At 34.7% G+C, this 23,251-nt stretch overlaps 1 protein-coding gene across 2 annotated transcripts in view; it reads right to left on the bottom strand.

Moving 5' to 3' along the window:
- The window catches only part of LOC132698927 (trissin receptor-like), a 105,531-nt gene that overhangs the window by 20,969 nt on the left and 61,311 nt on the right, over nt 1-23,251 (bottom strand). For both annotated transcript variants that reach the window (XM_060665254.1, XM_060665253.1), the window contains exons 2-3: nt 11,852-12,111; nt 1,197-1,341 (exon numbers count right to left, since the gene is read on the bottom strand). In XM_060665254.1, the coding sequence (XP_060521237.1) occupies nt 1,197-1,341; nt 11,852-12,062 (356 nt within the window). In that variant the 5' untranslated portion in view covers nt 12,063-12,111. The remainder of the gene's footprint in view (nt 1-1,196; nt 1,342-11,851; nt 12,112-23,251) is intronic.

The raw sequence follows: 23,251 nt of genomic DNA, 5'->3' as shown, positions 1-23,251 counted from the left end.
ACATTTTTTAAAATTTGTCACAAAAAAACACAAACAACACTTTCGCCAAAACCTAACTGAGTAAACCTAACCTCAAAATGTCGAACTTCCTTATAAATACGTTAGTCGCCAGATGGCAGAAAATCCCGGAATATAAAAGGCAGCCCTCGTATTAAAGAATAGAACATTAAGGACGAACTCTCGAAGGTTTTGGCAATAATAATTTTTTTCTGCTTTCTGTGAATATCCGGTCGGACGAGGAGGCCGTTGAAATAAAAAAGCATGCTAAATTTTTAGGACTAGAGCTCGACGAAACCCTGTCTTGGGAAACTCAATGCCCATAACTTTCTTCAAAGCTGCATAGTTATTGTTTCCTAATAAAAAATTTAAAAACCGTGCAGACCCCTCTTCCTGGATTTTAAAATACTGTCTTTAGCTTGTATACACATATTAGAAGTTTGTTTACGTGTATATAAAAATAAAAGTACCTTACAAAAATACGGAGATTTCCACGACTGTAATACACGTAACAGAGTCTGTTTCTCCATAAGAAAAAATGCTCAATGGGCTTAAACATGCAATGATATGTAGAAAGGAACCTGTTGAGCCAAATTACCACATACATACTGCTTATTAATTGCATATGAATTTAGGACTTTCCAAAGTTGCTTTTTTTTACACTGAATTCATTTTCATTAGGCTGTAGTAACTTGCGTTATCCACGATAATAACACTGTCATTGGGAATATTTTGTTTTAACAGCAATTTTCAAAAAGTTCGACACTTGTACCCTCATCATAATTCAAGCTAAAATCCCTAATATGCTTCGCAGACGGGTTGGGACAAATCCGTCTTCTGACCCAGCGTGTATTATATTGATGTTTTCCTTCATTTCAAAGTGCTTGCGTCTGACAGTTTTGAATAGAATCCATGCATCCCTTGGATACTGTGTCGTGACAGATTATGCGTTAAAATGATAAGTAGCGAACTAAATTTCCCCTTCCAAATCCATTGTCAATTTATAACGTCTTGCCATCCCATAAATAAATTGCAGGGACAGAGAGAGCTGCTCTTCGGTGCTTTGTATACAATACCATTGGTGAGTTTTTCTCAAAAACCAAAATAAAATATTATTTTTGGCTTAAACAAACCTTAATTAATACCCAACACCCATCTTTTGTTTGAAACACGAGCGCATTATTATTTTACTCCCTTACTTGTCAACTATGTAAATGAACAGGTTCTGGTAGACGCAGAAAATGGCGACGCAAAAGTCGGCCACCGCCAGGTTGGCGAGGAAAAAGTTTGTGATCGATCTCAGTCTCCTGCTCATAGTAACCACCAGGATAACTAGCAGATTACCTGAAATATATTAACAAATTAACAACGAACTGAAAAAATGGTATACAAAGTTCATATACCATATAGATATATTATTTGGATGTACAGGGTGTTTTTTAATTGAACGTCAATAATTAACATAGGCGCTAACACTCTTTTGAGAGACAGAGATCCAAGGAGAAGGACACTTGCGACAAATTATCTAGTTGCTATGTTCTGATTTTTTTCAAAAAAAGTCGTTATTTATTTATTAGCAGATAATTTTGTTAAAAATTATTATTTTTAAATAACAATCGTTTATTGTTTATCTTGTTAGGATGTATGAGATTTCACTAACACTGTAAAAGTAAAAGCAGCCTGCTAACCTAAAAACTAGATCTTTTGTTTCAGATAAATATTTTATTATTCATAAAAAAAGTTCCTGAGGTGACAGGAATGGCGTAATACTTTCAAGGGTCAAAAATAACATCGTCTTAGTCGCTGCCTCCTGACAATAGCAGTTACCTTTCGCCTCCAGGTCTCTTTAAAAAAAAGTTTATAAGTTCGTTGGAAGGTATGGGGTTATAATACTTGCGAAGTCGATTCAAAAAAATTCTTTTTCTCCTTCAATTTACCAAAAAGAGAAAAATAAAACGAATACGTTTGCATTGATACAAGAATAACTAATATCTAAAACATGTTAATGTGATAACTATTGGGTTGTTCGGAAAGTCATTTCGTTTTTTTTTGGGGAACATGAAAGACAGTTTTCGTATAATGAATAAATATTTTATTAAATTATATATTGGCCATTCTGGTCCAACACCTTTTGCCATCTTTCTGGCAGTAACATAATTCCCCTCTCATAAAAGTTTTGGTCCTTGCTGGCAAAAAACTGGTTCAGGTGGTTTTTGACATCTTCATTTGAGGTAAAGGTTTTGCCATCCAAAAAATTTTGCAGGGACCGGAACAAATAGTAGTCGGAAGGCGCCAGATCTGGAGAATATGGTGGATGTTGCAGTACGTCCCATTCAAGCTGTAAAAGTTTTTGGCGAGTGACCAAACTTGTGTGAGGTCTCGCATTATCCTGGTGGAACACTACACCCTTCCTGTTGATTAATTCGGGCCTCTTCTCTTTAAGTGAATCATTCAATTTGTCCAGTTGATGACAATAGACTTCTGAATTAATCGTTGTATTGTCCGGCAAAAGCTCAAAAAAAAACGATTCCTTTGACATCCCACCTTTTTTTGGTGAATGTTGGCTTTTGACACGCTTTGAGCCGGTTCATCTTTTCTGCTCCATGACCTCTTGCGTTTAACATTGTTGTATACAACCCATTTTTCGTCCCCAGCAATAATCCGCTTCAAAAATGGATCATTTTCTTGACGTTTGAGGAGCGAATCACACACGTCAACGCGACGACACAAATTTCGCTCCGTAAGGACATGGGGCACCCACACATCGAGCTTCGAGGTTAAGCCCATGCCTTTCAAATGGCCATAAACAGTCGACTTCGACAAATTTAATCTCTCACCGATCTCTCGTGTGGTTATTCGCCGATTTGCATCAACTAATGCCTTTATCGCATCTTTGTCAGCTTCGACCGGCCTTCCAGACCGTGGTGCATCTTCGACATCAAAATTGCCGGATCGAAATTTTGCAAACCAGTTCTGGCACTGGCGTACTGTTAACACGCCTTCTCCATACACATCCGTCAATTTTTTTCTCGCTTGGACAGCATTTTTACCTTTTCTGAAGTAAAAAAGTAAAATATGACGAAAATGCCGCTTATTGCTCTCCATATTTAGAAGGGCACCAACCAAAAACTACTGCGTAGAATTAATAGAACTTTTTCACACACAAGCCTTGCAATATCAGCTCTCAAGACATATAATGGTTATGCGGCTTAAGTGTGAAGTCGGTTTCGAAAAAACGTAATTAAGTCCTCTGACGGGAAAAAACGAAATGACTTTCCGAACAACCTTATATAATGGAACTCACGACATTATGCCATAACTGAAGCAGAAAGAGCTATATTACTTCTTTTAATGCTGTTTTTCTTTATTTTTTTTTATGTTGTTATTGAATTAACAATAAGTTTTAAAAGTTTCAACTGAGGTGGCTTTGACTTGAAGAAAATTTATTTAACAAAATTAAATTAACACAACAAACATGTGCAAATTAAAAAATATATACAGATTTTCACAGCTATTTATTGGTTTATGACATCTGGTAGAGCTAGATGCTTAATTACTGTTGTAAGGTTGTAAATTTAAATTAGACTTAACAACGGATACCCATTTACATCCAATTCGAATATATCATCTTATTAATCACCATAACTTAAAACAACTTCAGTCTTTTTATAATACTTCAATCGTGCGTGAGGATGATTTCAGTTATTGCGTATTACTTGGTCCGTGTGTGAGGGTTTGAGGTAAATGGACAAAATCTATTTTTTTTCTGTAATTTGCAAAATAATAATATTTAAGTAAAAAAAAATTAAAGAGTTAGCTACTGCCATCTCTAGGTTAACATGATTCAAAGAGGACTGCAGTAGCAAAAACATAATCTATTCATTTACACCACTTTTACTCAGAGGATGCGTATGTGTGATATTTTCCAAATTGTCCACGAAAATTTCTACAAGTACTGGACTTAAAATTGACCATTAAATTCAAAATAATTTTGGGCTAAGCAAAGCAAAGCTAACAAGTCTTAGTCTTGGCGAGAATATTCTCCATTAAGTAGAATTGGAATTTGAATGTCTTTAAACTTGCCGATTATGGAGGTTGACGAATCTGTAATTACAGCTTTGACTAGTTTTTGATATAACTCAAACTCACTTGGTCCACCACCTGCAGAAATTTTAAAAGATTGCTTTGGTGGTATAGAAACGCAAAGTTTTCGAAACATTTATCTAAATTTTGTCTTGAGATTGCTTTGAAAACGGAAAACACCATAGGAAAATTTTGGGAAAAAAAATCCGGAGTGAGCAAGTAGATATGTGGATCATGTTCCAAAATTTATATCGGACAAAATTAAGCATTACAAAAAAAGAGCGTATAAAAATAAAAGTTTCCACTATAACGATTCACTTAACTTCAGAAATTTTGATATTTTTCATAATAAATCAAAAAACAGACAACCAAATTTGTTGGAAGCTATGGAGATTAACAAAAAGGCAACGGCTGTCATAAACCAATAAGTAATTGCGAAAATCATGTTCATGTTCAAACCCATGGTTGTACTTTGAATATCTACTGATAGGCATTAAAATGTGGGCATTGAAACAATAAACAATTGAGTAGAATTTGATTTTCGGTTTCAAGATCAGTTTTTCGAAACTCGCATCTTCCATGTCACCGTAAACGGCTCATTACACTCGGAATATCACTTTTCCAAACAGATTTGAAGAATCTGTAATCACCGCAAAGGGTTTATCGTTAACAATACTTCATTGTGTCCGCTGAACGAGATGCATCTAAAACGGTTTTAAACGTTCCTTGAGAAACTTGAGGAGGATTAATTAAGCCGGAAAAGCAACAGATCTTAAGGGCCTTTTAACGTCTCACGTAAAATGCGCCGAAGGGATGGGAAAGGAGAGCATTGTGAGGCTAGTACGACGAGTGGGTTATATGGACGACTATTACGAGAGTTGATGCAGTCAGAAATAAACCCATATTATCCCAAGCATAAAAAAAACTTTTTTGCTCTGAAATTGTTTATTTTGTTGCATTTAAGAATACATTACATGTGTAAAAAAAAATAAAAACTGGAAACATACAAAAAAAAACTGGTGCGCAAAACGAACCACTTGGAAAAAACATTAAATAATGTTTTGGGGCACATAAGATGTAACATATAATTTATACTTAAATATACAAAAGAAAGTTAAAGAAAAAAGTGGATGGTTTTGCAAATAGAACCCGATTTGATACAAGAAACGGATAGTATTTTATGGTGCGCGAGCGCATCACTGGTAATACCCGGTTTCATTTTTGGTGATAAAGCATGAAGGATGTAAATGCGCCTTACACTTATTACAAACGCAAATTGTGTGGCTGTGGCAGATTCTACATCTCCGTCGGGCTTTCTTAGCACGAACAATCATGAGGTGACCTTGATTATTATAACGCACTATGGCAGGTGCAAGATTTCTTTGAGTAATTGTTTTATCAGTTTTTAAAAGTCGCAAAGCAATGTAAGATTTAAAATCTACCTGGGAAATCTTTTGTTCGTTGACAATATTATACAATTTCCATGCTTTCACTGCTAAACTGTCCAGTGAGTTACAAATATACATATAGGGATAAGCTGAACGAAAATATGCCAAACTGAAGATTTTTTTATTTATTACATCAAAGAAGGGTCTAGCTTTTCAAAATAATTTTTATCCAACAGATTATTGTCAGATAAGTGCAAGTTTTGCTTTATCAATTGGAATCTATTGAGGTTCATATATTTTTTACAAAATTTAAAAGTTCCAATCCAAAATATATTTTTTTTTACTATTTTGGATTTACTTGAAAATGTAATACAAATCTATGTACCGCTTTTCTTAACTTTTGAAGTCATATATAAGATCTTGCCTTTACACATAAATTCGCGATTTCTACGGTTTTATGTCCTTTAGTAGTGATAATAATAAAATTTCTAAATGGATGCGTAAAAACATTTCCTGGATTTGACAAAAAAAATCATAGAATAGGTGGTGTACCACTAGGACAAATTGGGTTAATGAACAACAAGAAGACGAACCAGGTAGGTTCCGTGCTGGACGGCCTTGTAACGACAACTTATTCTGCGTCAAACAAATCATTGAGAAGAAAATCATACAATTCAAAAAATCATACAGTCATTGCCGCACTGCAAGAATTGAATAATGGATGGTTAGGGAAATATGTCACTAAGGAATGCCCAGTAAATAAAGGCCTCAGACAGGGATGCTGTATATCTCCAACACTGTTTAATATCTATGCGGCTGCAGCCTTAAAGCAGTGGAAAAGGAAATACTCGGAACGGGGATTGAACTTTTGTTTATAGACGTTACAGGTTGCGGACGATCAAGCAGTAATATCAAGTGATAAAGAGGATATGGAAAGGAAAAAATCAATTATCTATGTGTTTTCCAAGAGTACAAATATCTGGGAGTTACTTTTAATACAACAATAACAGACAACAAGAAAATAGAAAACTAGAAATATAACAAAAAAAAAGAAAATGTAATTTACATGAGATATGCCGAAACTTGAAGACTTACAAAAAAATACACACCAAGGGTGGAAGCAATGGAATGGCAACAAAAAGAACACCGGAATAGTGGAAGACCAAAAATCTATTGGAAACAGGGCATAACAAAAGCGGTGAACTGATAAATAAATAAATAAAAGCAAAAAAAATCTATTTTATCAAAGCAATTTCATGGGGAAACATTTTTTCATCATTTCTCCTTTCAACGGGAAAAGAACTATTTCGTTCGATCCAACGATCAGATAAATGCGTCACCAAGATGAAAATTATATCGATATTTACATAAAACTCTAATCTAGGAAGATTTGAATGTCATATATAAAAAGAAATCGCTTAATAATATTTAAAAAAAAACTCCACAGAAAGCACACAATAACGCGTTTTACCAAAAACCGAAAGTCGCGCGTTTAGTGCAGTGCCGAAGGTTCCAGTCACAGTCACAGAAAGCATCGATATTCTCTATTCACCAACGTATTAATCACACGTAGACTAAAAGTGGGGAGAACCCTCAAACATACATGGCCATAAATATAGTTGCTTTGCCTCCTGATGACAACTTGATTCCGATCTTTCATTTCCTTTGTGTGAATATAACCGTATCTCAAATATACGTCTTTGATGTCGTTTCGCAGCCCAACTCTATTTGCATTTACAGCACAGAAATCATAATGATTGACTTACGTTACGCCCGTAGAATGCTTTATTAGCAGGATTTTCCTCGTAATAGACGAACCCGACAGTAAACACGATTTATGAATCTTGTGTGTCTAACTAAATACTAAAAGTTCTTTTATGTTCGTTAATGCGTGAAAACAAAAGAACTCCAGCACTAATTGTCAGACAGTGAAATCTACTATTAAGATCGTGAGAAAATGAACTTTGAAAATTATGGGAAAAGTTTGTTTTATGCAGGGTTATTTGTAATTGAATGTCAATGATTAAGATGGCGACAACTGTGTCCATTTTAAAAAGAAAATTTCATGTGAAGATATGCCCTAAACGAATTAACTTTTGAAGTACAGGGTGGTTAATATTTCAAAAATAAAATTTCTTTAATGTCACTTTTAATGAAATTTGGCAACCATGTTCAAACGCACCAGTGGCGGACACGTGGAAATTCACCTGTCGATACTTCTCTTAACATGCAAAATAATAATAAAATATCGTTAATATGACAGCGTGCAGAGAAATTAGTTTTTATTTTTAAATGAAAACCTGCTCATAAATAAAAGCAAATGTCATAATTTTGTGTAAACATGTCAGTAGGCTGTCCTCACTTCTATATAGAAAAAAATTAGAAGAATCTACATTACTAAATATTTCCGGGCTTTTGAGCCGTGGTCCCGAGATTAAACTCGACGTTTCGTCTACAGCTGCGGTAGACATTTTCAAGAGCGGCGATGCGGTAACGGTCGAAGTGTTCTTCCGTACTGCTCTCCGATGACTGGTTGGTTGACTGGAAGATCTGAAGTATTTAAGCGCGCTGTAGTGGGCGTGACCTCGGTGGCGGGCTTGGGTTGAGCTTGTCTGGGTAAACACGTTGTTTTGTTGATGACCTGAGTCCATGTTTTACTGATATTGAGACCTTCTTCTTTTCTATTGAAATTATTCTGATGTTTTTGAATTTCAATAGCTTCTCTGAAAAGACGTGGATAAAAATGTGGTGTTTTGTCCAGTACCTGCGTGTCTTTGAACATGATACGAGGGTCACCTTTGTAAAAAGCATGTTCTGCCACTGCTGATTTTTCCGTGTGTCCAAGCCGGCAGTTCCTTTTATGTTCCTTTAGCCTAGTTTCAATGCTTCTCTTTGTGGTACCTATATATACCGAGCCACAGGAACACGGAATGCGGTATATCCCTGGTGAAGAAAAGGCGTCCCTTGTATCCTTGGCAGACCTGAGGCTTTGTCTGATTGTAGTCGTTGGTTTAAAGACAACCCGAACGTTGTGTCGTTCTAAATGTTTACCGATCCTGTCTGTGACGTTCTTAATAAAAGGAAATGATACATTCCCTTGAGGTTCCTTTGTCGTATCTCTTGTCTTAGATCTTCTATTTTTCATAGCTTTTTGTATTTCAGAGGTGGTATATCCGTTATTTTTCAGGGAATAGGTCAAGTGATTAATCTCTTCACGTAGGTACTTGGGTTCGCTAATCCGATTAGCCCTTGTCATTAAGGTTTTTATTACCCCCATTTTCTGTCTCGGATGGTGATTAGATAATTTGTTCAGGTAACGTTCCGTGTGAGTGGGTTTTCGATAAACTTTATGACCCAATTTTCCATTTGGTCGCCTTTCGACCTGCACATCTAAGAATGCCAACCTGCCGTCCTTTTCTGTCTCCATGGTAAATTTTATTTTATTGTTAATGGAATTGAGATGCGCCAAGAAGATTTGAAGCTCCTTTTCGCCGTGGCTCCATATTACAAATGTGTCGTCCACGTAGCGGAACCAACACTTGGGCTTCTTTTGGGCAGTATTTAATGCCTGCTGTTCAAACTTTTCCATGAAAAAATTTGCTATGACCGGGCTTAATGGGCTTCCCATGGCTACACCGTCAACTTGTTCATAAAACTCCTTGTTCCATTGGAAATAAGTGGTGGTTAAGCAGTGTCGGAAAAGTTCTGTGACATCGTTCCGAAAACGTGCAGATATTAAATCCAAAGTCTCTTTGACTGGCACCATAGTGAACAAAGAAACAACATCGAAGCTCACTAATATGTCGTTGGGTGACAATGTGATGTTTTTGATCTTCTGTATAAACTGAGTCGAGTCCTTGATGTGTGATGCTGTCCTCCCTATGAGTGGTTCAAGGAGTTTGGTTAGATGCTTGGCGAGATGGTAAGTCGGGGAACCTATAGCGGTAACTATGGGTCTCAAGGGTACTGCCTCTTTATGGATTTTTGGCAATCCGTATAATCTTGGTGGTAATGCCTCCGGATTGCTTAGTTTTCGCTGGATTTCTGGTTCGATAGATGACTTCTTGATTAACGTAATTGTTTTCTTTAGGATGCGGTTGGTTGGGTCCTGTTGTAACTTTTTGTATGTTTTGGGGTCTAGCAGATCACCAATTTTCTTTTCGTAGTCTACGGTATTTAGTACTACAGTCGCGTTCCCCTTGTCAGCTGGAAGGACTATAACGCTTATGTCTTTATTGGGGTCTCTAATTGCTCTCTTTTCCTTCGATGAGACATTACTCTTCGGTGGCTTCGCCCGGCGTAAAATTCTGGCACTTTCTGTGCGAATTTCCTCTGCGACATCTGCTTGCAGGTTACGAATTCCTGATTCGATGTTTGCAATGATGTCTTCAAATGGTACAGAGTCCGGTGTGATTGCGAAGTTCCCGCCTTTCGAGAGGATGCTCGTTTCTTCCGCTGATAATTTCCGCTGAGACAGGTTTACCACAGTCCTTGACAAATCAGTGCTGGGAGATTCACTTGACTTAGTTAGAAGGTCATTGAATTTCTTAATTTGTCTCCTGGTTGCAGAATCCCTTGTCGCTTCCATTGTTCCATAAGTAAGTCTATCTATTTTGTCCCAGTCCTCGTTATGCATGGAATTTGCTAATTTTAGATTCAGGGTTAGCAAGTTGTTATCTAAGTTGGCCATGCTGCGTCTCGTATGATGGACTCTTTCCCGCAAAAAGGCTGTTTCCATCCGATTATAAATTCTGTTGGCTTGTGGTGACTTGAGTGTTCTTTTCATTTTTAGAAATTTTGGTGTTAGATCAGCTGTTCTACAACGACATAAAAAGGCGAGCGAACATAAGAGTTGAGCCTTCTTCTTTCGTAGATTCTCCAGTCGACGAACCATTCTTGATATTTCCATCCCGTAATGGTAACTTATCAAAGATGTTAGGCTTTCACGGCCGGAAACTACATTACTAAATAATTTAATCTCGGGACCACGGCTCAAAAGCCCGGAAATATTTAGTAATGTAGTTTCTGGCCGTGAAAGCCTAACATCTTTGATAAATTAGAAGAATGTTTATTTTACTGTGACAATTTTAATGAAATAACAGAACATCCAAACAAGATAAATATTAAACGATTATCATTAAAACAAAACACTACTTACCATTCATAATTAATTAATAACAACTTTTTTGAAAAAAAGTAGAACATGGTTTTGTGGAAAAGTTAGCTTCATCTGGAATGGATAAAATAGAAAATCGCGCAAAATTTTTCTAGTGCGAAGCTTAGGATTTTCTGGAGTTCTCACAGTCCGATGATAATTGGCCCTCAAAGTACCTGTTTCAGTGAACCTTCTATATATATTTGAAAATGTTCGTCTTTCAAGTATGACTCTATTAGGAAACCGGTCTTGATATAATCTGCCAACTCCTCATTAGTAAACTCGACCGTTCTTCTTAAAACTAACAATGCTCCTCTACGCGAAGAATTAATATTTTTTACAGTCACAAGCTGCAATGATAATAAATAATTATAAAGATTTAAAACAGATAGATAATTGCTTAAATAAGAAATAATAATGATGATGAATTTTGCTAATTTTAATTTAATGACTGATAATCGGCCCCTTGAAAAATTCATATTACAACTTTGCTATAAAATGTACGGGGGAGTCAATATTTGGGCACCTAAAAATTTATACACAAAAGACATAATTCATAATTATGTATTTCTCACTAAATTAAAAACGTTGGTTAATTCGCTTTTTTGAGGCTATTTTAAATAACAGTCAGGCTATTTATGAGTTGCACAATAAACAAATACAAAATTATATTATAATATAAAAGAGTGAAATATTCAAAACCAGTTAAAAGAAGTTATATTAGCAAGAAATTATATTTATAAAAAAGAAAAAATAAATTAATCGTTCCCAAGACATTGTTAATTACTTGTTGTTCCTTTCGTGTCCAATAATGACAAATTTCCATTTAGAAATTGTTTCCTCATAATTACGGAATAATTAAAAAACTTTTTGGGTCGTATTTGGCACTCCAGTAAAGATACGAAGGAAAATTCGGTCCAGTTTCAATTTACAGAAATGACTTTTGAAATTCTCTTCTTCTCCTCTATTGAATAAGTAGTGCACATTACATATTTTAATGCAAACATCTACCATGTATCAAAAGGCATTATTTAGTGTACCACTTTTTTTTTAAATACACCAGTCACATGCCTACTCTGGCAGACATTGATGGTACGCCACTGATTTTTCTTAAAACAAAAATTATTTTTACAATCTTAACATAACCAAAACTAAATTATTACAACGAAATCATTTCTGGACACTATAGAGAGCCTAACGAGTGAGGCAGATTAAGATTACAGCTTACCGAAAAAACACAACGCGAAAACGATGCTGTACAGGCTGATGAAAATGATCCTGACGTAAAACTTATCGAAAATGTAATCGGCATCCGATAGGAAAAACGTTCCGTCGCTGGTCGATGAATTCTGGGTTGTCCAATTCGTATCGCTGTTCGGATTCCTTGTGACGTAGTAACTAATCCCGTCGCTCATTGTCGATTGATCTCGATGTAACATATTTACAACTTAGTCCATTGCGTACAGAAAACAACAGCCAAGGCGAAACCTAAAACAACACAATATATTAGATAGCTGATTATCTAACAACTTTCAGTAAAAATCTATTAAAATATCGGGTAAACATTTCAGAAGAAAACAGACTTCAGGACCCTTAAGAAATCTAAGAGTCTGCTTCTAGTTTGATAACTTGACATTTCAATATTTCTTTTTCCTATACGATCGATACAAAAGAATCGATTTTTCTGTTGTAAATACGATAGTTGATACATATAAACCCTGAAGTCAATAACTATATTACTTGGCCACTAAAAAGTGTAATATAAATTATTGTAGATCAAAATTTAGTGTTCTTATACAGGATTAAAGAAAGACAACATTGAGCATGTGTTGCAATTGAGAAGTTAATAACTTTTTTTCACCTTTCAACTTGGTGTGATTGGTTGATTGTGATTTTTCTGTAGTCCATTCGGTACTAATGCTATCAAGTGCCGAGAAACTTATGAGAATTAAAATGAAAATGAGCGAGATGGAACAAAAAGTAAATACGATAGTGATATTTTATCCAAAACTTTCTAAGAGTGTTTAATTAGAACTTAGAGTCAATAATTAAATTACTTGGCCAATAAAAACCTCTAGGAAGTGTAATATAAGTGTAAAACAGACTTCACAACCTTTAAGAAATGTAAGCGTCTGCTTCTACTCATAATATACTTCTTTCCACACGATCGATACAAAAGTATCGATTTTTCTGTTGTAAATACGATAGTTGATACATATAAACCCTGAAGTCAATAACTATATTACTTGGCCACTAAAAAGTGTAATATAAATTATTGTAGATCAAAATTTAGTGTTCTTATACAGGATTAAAGAAAGACAAGATTGAGCATGTGTTGCAATTGAGAAGTTAATAACTTTTTTTCACCTTTCAACTTGGTGTGATTGGTTGATTGTGATTTTTCTGTAGTCCATTCGGTATGCTATCAAGTGCCGAGAAACTTATGAGAATTAAAATGAAAATACGATAGTGATATTTTATCCAAAACTTTCTATGAGTGTTTCATTAGAACTTAGAGTCAATAATTAAATTACTTGGCCAATAAAAACCTCTAGGAAGTGTAATATAAGTGTAAAACAGACTTCACAACCTTTTACAAATGTAAGCGTCTGCTTCTACTCATAATATACTTCTTTCCACACGATCGATACAAAAGTATCGATTTTTCTGTTGTAAATACGAAGTTAATAATTATATTACTTGGCCCTTAAAAAGTGCTGGGAAAAAATATAAATAATTATAAATCCAAATGTAGTGTTCTTATCTACGATTAAAGAAAGACAAGGGGGAGCATGTGATGGAATTGAAAAGTTATTAAGATTTTTTTTTAACTAGCAACTTTGCGTGTGCCATTCTACTTCCTCCATATCATCTTATATTCAATGTTTCAACATTCAAGTGAAATGTGAGAGCAGAAAAGTCACTCCGTCTTTAAGTGTAATAAATTTAAATAATAATGTAGTAAAATACACCAGCACATTTAAAAAAAATTAGGATTCTTTCAGAGAATGAAGCAGAATAATATTTTGAATTAAAACGCACTTATTTAGGTAATTATAGATATCTCTTTATATTTGGAATCGTATCTCTATTATTACTAATGTGATTTTATCAAACCCAAATATGCATAATGTAATATTAATATTTGTAATAATATTTAACTCGATATCAATCGGTACTAATGGTACCAACTTATAAATTTAAACTTATTGTTGCAAAAATGGGAGAGAATGGAACAAAAAGTAAATGCGATAGTGACATATTATCCAAAACTTTCTATGAGTGTTTCATTACAACCTAGAGTTAATAATTATATTACTTAGCCCATAAAAACCAGACCCTTAAGAAGTGTAAACGTCTACTTCTACTTACAACGAAAACGCACTTATTTAGGTAATTTTAGATATTTGTATATATTTAGAATCATCCGATACATAATATAAAATAATATTTATATTTATAATAATAGTAAGTTCAAATACTTAGAATACAATTTCATGGCTTTTTAAATAATTTTAAGTCATAAATTCGCAAAAAATTAAAAAATCGCTAGAAATTTTTTTTCAATTTACTATCTTCAACAACCATTACTTTAGGCCCCATATTTTCTTTTATAAGAAGAATAAAAGGCTTAGGCGGAAGTAGCACTCAAAAAGGCTTAACTATAACTGCGTCTTGTATGATTATTCGCAAACTTTTCAAGTCACTCTTGTGTCACACTTGTCAAGTTTTCATTTCATTAGGTTTCCTTTACGTTCAGCACTAAATCGCCCCAAGTTTTCACAAAAACTCTTTTGTCAAGCACGTGTCGTCCCGTTCCAGTCTGGGAAAATTGCTTTTGCACCGCCATGAATATTTTCCACCGTTTATAAAGGTCCCCCAAAACTTCATAACGTAACTTGACATTAAATTAACATGCAAATCGGAGTTGATTAAATTCCGCGATTATTCAACTATTTTGGAAACCTTGCCTTTTTGCGTTACAATGTAGTTAGTCTTAGGAAGAAATCTCCGTCCATCGAGAAGATAAAATGAGGAGACTATTTATGGGAATTTTGACGATTTTCAGTCTAGACAGGTGGCAGCACTTGTGAGTCTGTTTACATCCTTTGGTTTGAATAAAACAATCTTTGAATATACTCGCCTTTCTCATAATCACAAGTCTGTAATTGACAACATTTTTAGTATGCTTTTAGTAAATGCTTTAAGTGCTCAAGTGATTTATACAGATATATCCGATCATTTCATGCAAAAAGTATCTTTTTGTGCGCTCAATGAAAAAGTAGAATCTGTTCCAATTTATAGAAGACGCTTTACTAAAGAAAATAATGTTAATAACTTCGGGAAGGAACCAATTAACGTAGATTGGCTGCCTTGCGTGACCGGGAGGGCCTAGAGAATAAATTTGGTTGGTTCTTCGAAACATTTATGGTGCACTTTAGATTTTGTTTTCCCCTAGAAAGATGTAAGTCTGATGGTAAAATTAATAAAAAGCCGTGGATTTCCAGCGACATTATCAAAGAGGATTGTTTGATGAGAGATTTGTACAAAGTCTGTAAGGATAAAAAAAGATATCGACATTGTAAATAAATATAATATTTTAAAAAAGCTACATCAGAAAAAAATTGCCCATGCAAAGAAATTATACAAGAATCATTTTATGTTAAGTTCGAGCAGTATATCGCAGGCATTATAAAAAAAGAGGCAAACATTAATAACATATTTTACTGATAACAATAAAACTTCTTCTAACTTCCGGATTTGATTTAAATTTTAACTTAAATTTAGGAAACGGGATAGGAATAATTTGATCTATTTCTAAAAAGCCTTCAGCAGGTTTTGATCAAATCCCGTTCTCCCTTATGTTGTCCGCTATTGATTTACTTAATTGATTCATTTCTTGCAAAGAGGCATAGATAAGAGCATCTTAGTTGAGTGAATAATAAAACGATCGAGGAGAGGCGAGTTGCGAAATTTCTGGGAGCTTATTTCGATTCTGGTCTTTCTTGGTCTCATTAGGTGAACTATATTCTCAAAAAATTATGCACACACACACGGTTTTGTCATTTGGCAACTTAGAAGAAGGGTCGATTATGGTCTTTTATTGCTATATTACTATTCGTATAATCAGACTTATTCGACATCCGTCAAATTACTAAAGCTGTATGCACTTAGGTTTTGGTTAGTTATTTAGAAGACAACAGTATGATTGCCAAAACATTAGCAAGATTAATTACAGTACTACAGTACGATCATCAGTTCCGTCATTGTCTTTCTTAGAGGTATAGTTTATCTGAATCTTGATCGTGTTGACTTTCAGCTGACCCTCTACAAAAAAGCTTTAACGATGTTATTACCTATTGTTATTGGGTAAATTCATTAACAAAAAAATTATTCTTTCATATAGAGAATAGTGATGAGGACCTAATAAGAAGAGAAATATATTATCTTTATCAAAGCAAAGTTGTTTCTACCTTGGATAAACTGAAAAAGAAGCTAGAAGAAGATGAAACCAATGTAAATATAAGCCATGCCACCCTGCATGGGATTCAAGTACAGCAAAATAGAAAAAGAGGCAAGTAGTAATGGAATCACATCAAAACAATTATAATCAAAACTCTCAGGCGGCACCTTCAAATAGTACACGCTGGGTCAGAAGACGGATTGCTGTCGTCTGCAAAGAAGATGAAGGATTATCATCAGGATACATGTGCCGAAACTTTTGAAAATTGCTTTCAAAACAATCTTTTACAAAATAATCCCAATAACAGTGTTATTGTCATGGATAAAGCAAGCTTATCAATTTCAAAAACCGAAATCCGTAAATATTTGTTAGAAAATGTTACTGTTTGTTATGTTTTATTTTATTATATATTTTATTTTATTTTATTTTTTAATTTATTTTATGTAAAATTTCATTATATTTTCTTATTGTATAAGATTATAGCTACAAAAATAAATAAGGACTATAAGTTCAGATTTTCACGAAATTGTATATTTTGACATGACAATTGTTTTGTCAACACAGTGTCTTTATCAAATGTTTTTGACATTTAAATGTTTTTGACATTTGATAAAGACACGGTGTTGTCAAAACAATTGTCTTGTCAAAATATATAATTTCGTGAAGATCTGAACTTTTAGTTTTTATTTATTTTGATAAATGGAGTTTCATAAAATAAAAACCACCTCAGTTCAAACCTTTAAGAGTTCCTTCCTAATGTTCTGTTCTTTAATACCTATCGGACCCGGGTTTTATTGCCATAATAGCGGGGAGAGAGAGAGCCTTGCATTGAATTGTAAATAATAAAAATCACGTCCAAAGTATATAATTTCATCAATATTTTTGGGAAGGCTAAAGAATCCTCGGCACTCAGTGTAGATATTAAATTCCTAAAACAAAATATACCATCGCGGAAACCACTAAGATGCGGTATTCCTTTTAAGCGCTCCATTTTAAAATTAAATGGGGAAGCACAGGGTATGAGATACACCTAACTTTGATATTATAAATTAAATATTTTGAATAATATTGCATTTTTCGATTTTGCGAAAATAGACAACAAAATCGGCTACATTATGATTATAACATAAACTGAATATAAACAATAATAATAAATGGTGTTATTTTCCATCTTATCCAAGCCGTTGTTGTTGTTTATCAAAATTCAAAGGTTCAGTTCGCTCGGAGAATTTATTATACTATCCCGGACACCTGCTCAGTCAACGTATACATATATTATCTCCCCTGACAAGTTATTTATCCTGCGCTCGAGCATGCACCCACAATTTGTTTATTTGTTTTGGCACCGCTGCAATGATCGATTCACCCTTTGGCTACGCTTTCAACGTAAGTAATTGCTATTCTCGCCTGGTATACAGGGTGATTCACGTGGACGGCCTAGACCTAGGCCAAAAAGCGCTTGCTATTTACAAACCTCCTGCACGTTTCTTTCATGTTCTTTGAGCCTGGTTACTTTTTGAAAGATATCTAAAAATTGACGCGATCAAACCTAGGCGGCCATATTTTTTCTTTTCGATTTTCGACTGGGGAGACTATCTGGGGAAACTCCTCCAGAGCTATGGAAGTTTTTGTCCAACGAAAACGAATTGTTCGAACAAAGTTGGGGAAGTCTCGTGGTCACTCTTGTAGAACCCAGTTCCCAAAATTAAATATTTTAACGTTTCCCTCTCACTTCATGTTAATTACATACATTTATGCTGCAATGTTCAATTTACAATACAATAAAATACCACTAAACCACATAAATTGCAAAAAAAGGAGATGGAAGCAATTAAAATTGTTCCAAGTTCAACCCCTAAAAAATAATTATAGCAACTATTTTAAAATATAGCAAAAAAAGAAAATGGGTACGTGTATATAAAAATTCAAAATTGGATAGAAAATTTTAGGACTGACCTTACTCGAAAATCACTTGCAATTTGCTTGTTAGCTGAACATTTCTTGTCTTTTTTTTAAGTTTAATGGTGATAAGGCTTTTCAAGAAAGAAAAACGGTATTGTAAAGTTTGTAAACGTGATAGGAGAAGGTTCTTTGAAAAAGAGACGTGCTTTGTAGTGGTGGAGAGATAAGACCCCTAAATCTAAGGTTCAATCTGTGAACATCTGACCGATAAGTTATTTTATTTGTCAAGTAAGGAGGACTGTTATTAAAAATAATGTTGTCAAAAAATACCAAGGAGTGTAGTCTGCATATTCAACCACTTAGCATCCTGTAGTTTGTGTGAGACTGAATCATATTTTCTTATACCATAAATTAACGGCAAGCAGTTTTTGTGTATTCTCTCAATTCTATATGTGTCAGTTTTATCTAGGCATGGGCCATATAAAATGACGCAATAGTTAAAGAAACTTAACACTAGAGAATCCGTTAATTTAATCTTTTCAACCTCAGACAATAAATGGCGATGCGGATAAATCAACTTTAAGGAGTCGGATCCCTTTTGTAAATAGTAGCCAACTTGTTCTACAAAACGAAAATCTGTGTTAATTCTTAGGCCAAGATTTTTTGCACAATTTGTAAACTGCAAAACTCTACCACTCAGTTTTATGTTAAGTTGAGACACCAAACGATCCCCATTCTTTCCAAAGAGCATAACAGATGATTTACTTGGATTAATTATCGATGCATGACGTGCTGAAAAATCTGTTAGTTCTTTTAAATCTGCATTGATCAATTTTTTCCTGTCCGTTTATTTAAGCAAAAATTAAAACTCATTTTGACTAAGAATGTTTCTTATTCTATCGATGAATACTTTGGTTGTAGTAATTCCGATCTCCCAGTGTGACATTTTTGATGTATGTTTTTAAAGTTTGTATTTCAGTACTTTTTACAAAACTTCTGGATTCCTCCTGCATCGGTTTTTGCTGAGTCAAAATTGCTGACAGAAATTTTAAAAACTAACGTCAACACTACGAAAACCATTAAACTCTTCTAAATTACCAAACACTGCAATAAATATATTATCCCAAAAGAGGAAATCATTTCAAATGTCGAGTCTATCCTAAACAAACTGCAATCTCAAACGGCTATTGAAATTCGATTTGAAATCGCAAATATCCTTAAAAAATCAAAATCTCCTAAATCCAATATTGCAAAGCCTGAACGCATCGCCCTAAAATCTCTAAAATCCAATCCAGATATCGTAATCCTAAAAGCAGATAAAGGACATGACGGTAGTCATGGACACAAATGAATATCAGGAAAAGATTCAAGATATTCTTACGGATCATATCGTCAACTTAAAAAGGATCCTACGCCATCTATGGATCGCAACCTTAAATCTGTTATTAAGGCTTCTTCTCTGTCAGAGTCCATGAAAAAATCTGTTACCCCTCACGACTCTAAAACTCCTCGTCTCTACGGACTTCCAAAGATTCACAAACCATGATTACCCCTTCGAGTTATTGTCAGCACCATTGGTTCTCCAACATATTCTCTAGCAAAATATCTAGCTTCCTAATTAAAACCCCTTACAGAGAAAATTGACAGTTTCGTACTTAATTCCTTTCACTTCATTGAACAATTAAAAAGCATTACAGTAGATAAACAAGATATTCTAGTTAGTTTCGACGTAGAATCCCTCCTTACCAAAGTTCCTATTCCTGAAACTCTCGACATCATTTCAGATATATTAAAATCCGAGAATCTGCAACCAAACCTTCTCACCTTAATTGATGAATGCTTATCGGGAATATATGTTTCTTATAACGGTCAAATGTTTGAACAAACGTCGCACCACCACGCATAAACTGCGTGGACGGAAAGGGTCTCAAATGCTGAGGTGCACAGAAGGATGGGTCGTGAACCGGAAATTCTGGTGACAATCAAAAAACGAAAACTTGAATGCATGGGACGTCTAATGAGGGGCCCGAGATATGGCTTGCTACAACTAAATATTCAGGGAAAAATCCAAGGAAAAAGAAGTGTCGGAAGGCGAAAAATATCCTGGCTGAGAAATCTGAGGGATTGGTTCGGATGTAGCAGCACCGAGCTATTTAGAGCGGCTGTCAACAGGGTCCGCATTGCCATGATGGTTTCCAACCTTCGATAGAAGATGAAATTTTAAGAAGAAGTCTAAGAGCCAGTGTGCGGCTACCTGCATGTATTTGACCAGACCTGGGTTTTTGTACATTGAGGCCTACTATACCTACTATACATGATGTGGGGATACACTAAGCCCAAAGCGGTAGACTCAGGCACTGCGCAGGTGAGACAAGTATTGATTTTTGGCGAATTTTAAATATATTTGACCACGGCTGCCGTTTTGAAATATTAAAATATATTGTGTAATAAATGTTGATGGTTGTTCAGTTGCAGACGACGACGTAGTGGGTTGTAATACAGCTTCTTTGTTGAGATCGGTTGCATTTTTTTTAAGCCGTAAACGCTTTGTAACAACTACTGTAATATACAGAATCAAAAATTTCTTCCGGTAGAATTATTTCATTGTATTTTAATTTACGTTTTCTTAACCTCAAAATTTGTCAACAGTCTCTGCTGTAGTACAAAAACCATACTTTTATTAAATTCACTAAACACGAGGCATCTGTATAGAGATTCACAAACATACTGAAAATATCTGACAAAATTCGTTAGGTTGGGATTATAACAGAGCCATCTCAGGTATAAACCCTAAATTATGTAAGTGGTAGTAGCTATAAAATAAAATACTATAAGCTGAAATGAGTAGAATAGTAATACATAGGAGAAAGAAAAAAGATAGCTATATGCAGTGTTTGTCCGGGTAGTAGTAAGGATTTTGTTATCTACTGAGGAATGTACTCAACAAAAACGTCTGCCGTTATTAATATAAGTTTTTAAGACAATCACGACTAATATATCTCAATGGCAGATCTGGTCAAATACTTTCAAAATTTTAATTTTTTGAGCATTTTCAAAACTGTCTGCCATAATGTTAACCGCATTCCAATGGTCGGCCATTATTATTCTTCGCTAATAATAACAATATATTTTAAGATTTAATTAATTAATTAAAATTCGTCAAAAATCAACACCTGTCTCACCTGCGCAGTACCTGAGTCTACCGCTTTGGGCTTAGTGTGTCCCCACATCATGTATAGTAGGTATAGTAGGCCTCAATGTACAAAAACCCAGGTCTGGTCAAATACATGCAGGTTGCCGCCCACTGGCTCTTAGACTATTATCGTCATCATGTTAACAGCGTATCCGACATACCTTTGCCCAGCTAACGAATTAAAAGAAGTTTAAACCGAAACCCGCAGCCTTCTCTTCTCCACCGGAACATTTAGCCACTCTGTCGAGATTTTAATCCGTTGCCCTCCATTGTTGCAAGATATTTCGGGTCGTGTTTGCTATCGCTGTTTAATTTTCCTACCCGATTTGTATACAATTTCCCCGCGGAGATTCGTAAACCCGATATCTTTCGATTTTTTATTACCCGCCGTAAATCAACAAACTTAATCAAAGCTAATAAATAAAATTCTTTGATTTCGCCGAGCGTCTGCCTATTAAGCACTAGTAAATTCTTTTTTTAGTTTATCCGGAGTGGGTTTCGCGCTGATATGATTTAGGTTCCCCTACAGAGAACATAAACATAATTTTATTTTCCATATATCACGTCCGGCATTTTTATAACGGTGGACCGTGCCGTTTCGATGTAAACTGTGACGGTAGGAATTGCGTAGGAAACTTTCCGCTTCGAGTTCGACAAGCGGACGCTTTTTCGAGCGGTACGGTGTGTCTCGAAGTAGGTCGCTTTGGTTAGTTTCTCTCGACACGCTTTACGATATTGTTCAAATAAAATTATCCCATCTTTAACGGTTTTTCATTTATCGGCAATAATTTACCCACAAAAGCGGAAATTTTTAGGATATTTGAGATTTTTTTCCCATAAATGACACAGGCTGTATGTATATGATACAATCATTGTTCGAAGTAGTGGTTATAGCCCTGGATTTTCCACGCTTCCTGGGTCCGGTTCAAAAGTTATTCAGGAAAAACCAAAAGACGAGAACGGAGAACGGAGAACAGAGAAAGGTCAAACAGACAATAAAAAAAATTTTTTTTTCGACGGCGATCATTTCATGATAATTGTCAAACATTGATTTCATTTAATTTAGTTAATTGACCGACGTTTTTCTTGGTACTCTTCTGTAATTGTATACTTTTGTAAATGTATTTGAACCGTTCGTGAATAAAGAAGAAAATACTCGGTCGCTACTATAAGGAAAATCCAAACGTTCGTCGTTATCTAAAAGCAATTCCGATACATCCTTTCGCATTCGGAGAACTTTTGAACCGAAAAGTTTTTCAAACTTTATTCGGCAACACGAAGTGGAAATTAAGGCAAAGATGCAAATTCTAACAGTTCGTATTTTAAAAGCTGAAACGTTTAGGCGAGGCTACGAATCTTTAAATGAGATTCTTTTGTCTGTATTGTTTCATTCCTTCTAAAATTTTCCTTTTGAAATTATCTATCGCTATTGTTTTTAAACGCTCTTTTATGTTCGTTAATGCGTTTCTTGAAGGATCTACCTGCTTGTCCAATATAAATTTCAGGACATGATCAGCATTTCAACCTGTAGACCTGTAGGCTCTTATGTATTACTGTGTCTGTGTGTGAACGTTTATGATAAATGGAAAAATCCAATTTGTTTTGTGTTTTCGCAATAGTTAAGTCTAGAAAATTAATAAAGTTATGAAGTTTAATCTAGATAGTGAATTTTAAACGCATAATTTTCTAATTTATTAATTAAGAATTTTTTTAGACTTTTTCCCAATTACCATAAACCTTCAGACGCGGACACAATCATATACAACAGCTCAAATCACCCTTATACATTATATGGTCTTCAGTTCGCCACTCTCAACAGAAAGTTAGTTACAACAAAGAACTAAACAAATTGCATTGAACAACGGCTACACTCCGTCCATTATTGATAAAATTATGAATAAAACACAAATCCAGACAACAGTAAACTCTATTTATCCGGAACAACAAAATCTCAAAAATCACGTGTCTACAGGATGAAATGCAGATCATGTGATCAATTGCTTTTCAATGGGATTATCCAGGCAAAATTGTGGACTGTAATAGAAAATAATTTTATAACTACCTGTGTA

This window comes from Cylas formicarius, unplaced genomic scaffold (genome assembly GCF_029955315.1).
Source record: "Cylas formicarius isolate icCylForm1 unplaced genomic scaffold, icCylForm1.1 PGA_scaffold_3__17_contigs__length_32017465, whole genome shotgun sequence".
Lineage (NCBI taxonomy): Eukaryota > Metazoa > Arthropoda > Insecta > Coleoptera > Brentidae > Cylas > Cylas formicarius.
Note: the sequence above shows the minus strand (reverse complement) of the source record. Positions and strands in the feature narration are given on the sequence as shown.